At 34.1% G+C, this 2,512-nt stretch overlaps 2 protein-coding genes across 4 annotated transcripts in view; one reads left to right on the plus strand and one right to left on the minus strand.

Moving 5' to 3' along the window:
* Positions 1 to 2,512, plus strand: part of LOC108770349 (uncharacterized) — a 30,851-nt gene that overhangs the window by 14,728 nt on the left and 13,611 nt on the right. The gene's annotated exons all lie outside the window — the stretch shown is intronic.
* The window catches only part of LOC108770351 (carbohydrate sulfotransferase 11), an 18,757-nt gene that overhangs the window by 7,312 nt on the left and 8,933 nt on the right, over positions 1 to 2,512 (minus strand). Inside the window, exon 2 of the mRNA XM_018521911.1 lies at positions 1,290 to 1,462. Coding sequence (XP_018377413.1) covers positions 1,290 to 1,462 — 173 coding nt within the window. The remainder of the gene's footprint in view (positions 1 to 1,289; positions 1,463 to 2,512) is intronic.

Consider the following 2,512-nt stretch of genomic DNA (forward strand, 5'->3'; position numbering starts at 1 on the left):
AATTATTTTGAAGAGGTGAAAAAACGAAGAGATTTGAAGTGACCCTTGATGGTATGGATGAGGCACCAAATTGTAGATGGTACGGTAAGGGTTAAAATTGATAGTTTTTTCGGTAATTTTTGTCTCTACTGACACGTTATTCGTACGAAAGTTTATTAAAGATTCTTGAAGGCTGGCTTTAATGTAAGTATTTTAATAAGTTTTATGTGAAGTGCTTCCACCCTCCAAACTGAAATCTGTCCTTGAAAGAGCTTATTGTTGTGATAACATACATACATTTATAATAGATCGATTATAACATATTTCTATTAAATTGTATAATATATATTTATTTGTTTGATAAATCTCATATCGAAAGGTTTAATGGATATATATATATTCGTTCTCGACAATCGCGAAATGATTACGTTTACACATCAGGAATGATTTTATCTCATTTTATTAAGATATCTAAAAATTTGACTGTAATAGATACAGGTTTGAAAATAATTTTGTTGGACCATCAAAATATTTACGTAAGAATCTAAAGTATGGTGAGCAATGCTGCAAAAAATTTTGACGTTCTAGCAATCAATTTGAGCACCCTACATAATTATTTTGATGGTCTAAGAAAATCATTTTCAGATTTGTATCTAGAATTTTAGATACTTTAGCAAAATCGTTCTTCCGTATATAGAGGTAACTTTAACTACTTTTTCGAGTATTTAAATAGGCCATATTAGGCGGGCACTGATCCACGTACCGCATTGCGCCTGGAAATGTGCCAATCTATGGTCGTTGTGCTTTATGTAAGGCAAACGTTTTCAGTCTCCTAGGAAGCCGGTTGGAAGTTAGTATAGAACTCTGCGTTCCCTCAAAATCAATTCTTATTTTTACACGAACTTTTGTTATGTTAAGAATGAATAACATTCCGTCTTGAAATAACACTTTTATAGCACGTTAATTGAGATAAATGTTTACTTAAATGATTGCTTAAAAATAGAACTCAACGCGCAATTATCAGCAGAATTAAAATTGAGATTACACATAGCATTGCGATTTTTGTTGTATAATGTTAAAAATTGACGCGAGTTCGGTTATACTTGAATATGAAACTTTAAATGATTCTGAAAAATGCTATTAAAGTTATTGAATAACACATCATGCTGATATTAAATAATTCACGATAGTTCGGCTTTCGAGTTCCATAAATTGTACTTGCATTATTTGAAACAACGTCGTGCAGATTTTTAAAATATTAAAGATCCTCGAAATATTGCTGATAAAATTTCTGCAAAAAAATAACTCACCTCCAGCGAATTCCCGTGCTGCAGGGTGTTGGTGCCATCCTGGCCTGACAATGCCAGGACAATAAGCGCCAGGACACCAGCGGCAAAAATAGCACGACGAATTCCTGCCAAGACGCGACGACGTGGGGTCATCTTCTCCCGGAGAACGTGTTTCCGTCTGTACTCATATCGGACTGAAATACATTCATAGCACCACTATATACGATGTTTCCTACGCAATGAATAGTTGTAATTAATTGCTGATCCGCGAGTTAATTGCTGATCCCCCATTACGTTAATTGCATTGTCCGTTGCTCGCTCGCGACATTGATACTTCGAATCCCGTTAACTAGGACGCTCGAGATTAGGTGATAAACGAATCACGAGCATGAACGTAAATGCATCAAGATATTGCAGCTATTATGTTTCGATCAGAAATTATTCAGTAGTCCGCGATTTGTAGCTCTCACGTCTGATGACGACACTCGTATCATTGTTTGTATTAGCACGGCAAAAAATACCGTTTAAATTCGGTAGTGTAAATAATCTTTATTTCACAGCGAGATAGAGACGACAGAATTAATGGCTTGGTTTGTTTCGCAGACATTGTGTAATGTGTGTATATGCTTTTTGCTTTGACAAGGAAGCTTAGCAAAATGATGACAAATATACTATTACATCTTCGTGCAACATGTTCTGTCATTCGACGTGGTCGTTTTGATAGTTCAATCAATTATTAACTTCTTTTAGAATTCTTACAAGCAATTCTCATTATATATAAGAAATACAAATAAACTCTCGAGAAAGTTAAAATATAAACAAAGAAACAGGCAACTGAGAGTTATATCGCTGTAATTCGTGCGAGCAAAAGATTTATTAAGTACCAAAAAAAAACCAGACGTTTCGGCTTACATTCGAGCCATCCTCAATGTATCTGATCCATATACAATCAAATTCTTAGGTGATTTGATAGGAGAATGCCCACTCATTCTGCTTCATTTATATCGACACCAGGTTAACAGATCAGGTGACCAAATAAATTGAAAGTGGATTCTATATAAATATTCCAACCATTATTAAGTTGTTAAAGAAAAAAGTAAAAAAATTAAAAACGTTAGAATGATCACTCACCTATTAAACCGTGAACATATTCACTCAAAAATTAAAAAAAATTTCGCTGTATATCCGCAACCATAATTAGTAACAACTACATGTATGTAACAAAGCGACAGTCAGCAATCAAA

This window comes from Trachymyrmex cornetzi, unplaced genomic scaffold (assembly GCF_001594075.2).
Source record: "Trachymyrmex cornetzi isolate Tcor2-1 unplaced genomic scaffold, Tcor1.1 scaffold125, whole genome shotgun sequence".
Lineage (NCBI taxonomy): Eukaryota > Metazoa > Arthropoda > Insecta > Hymenoptera > Formicidae > Trachymyrmex > Trachymyrmex cornetzi.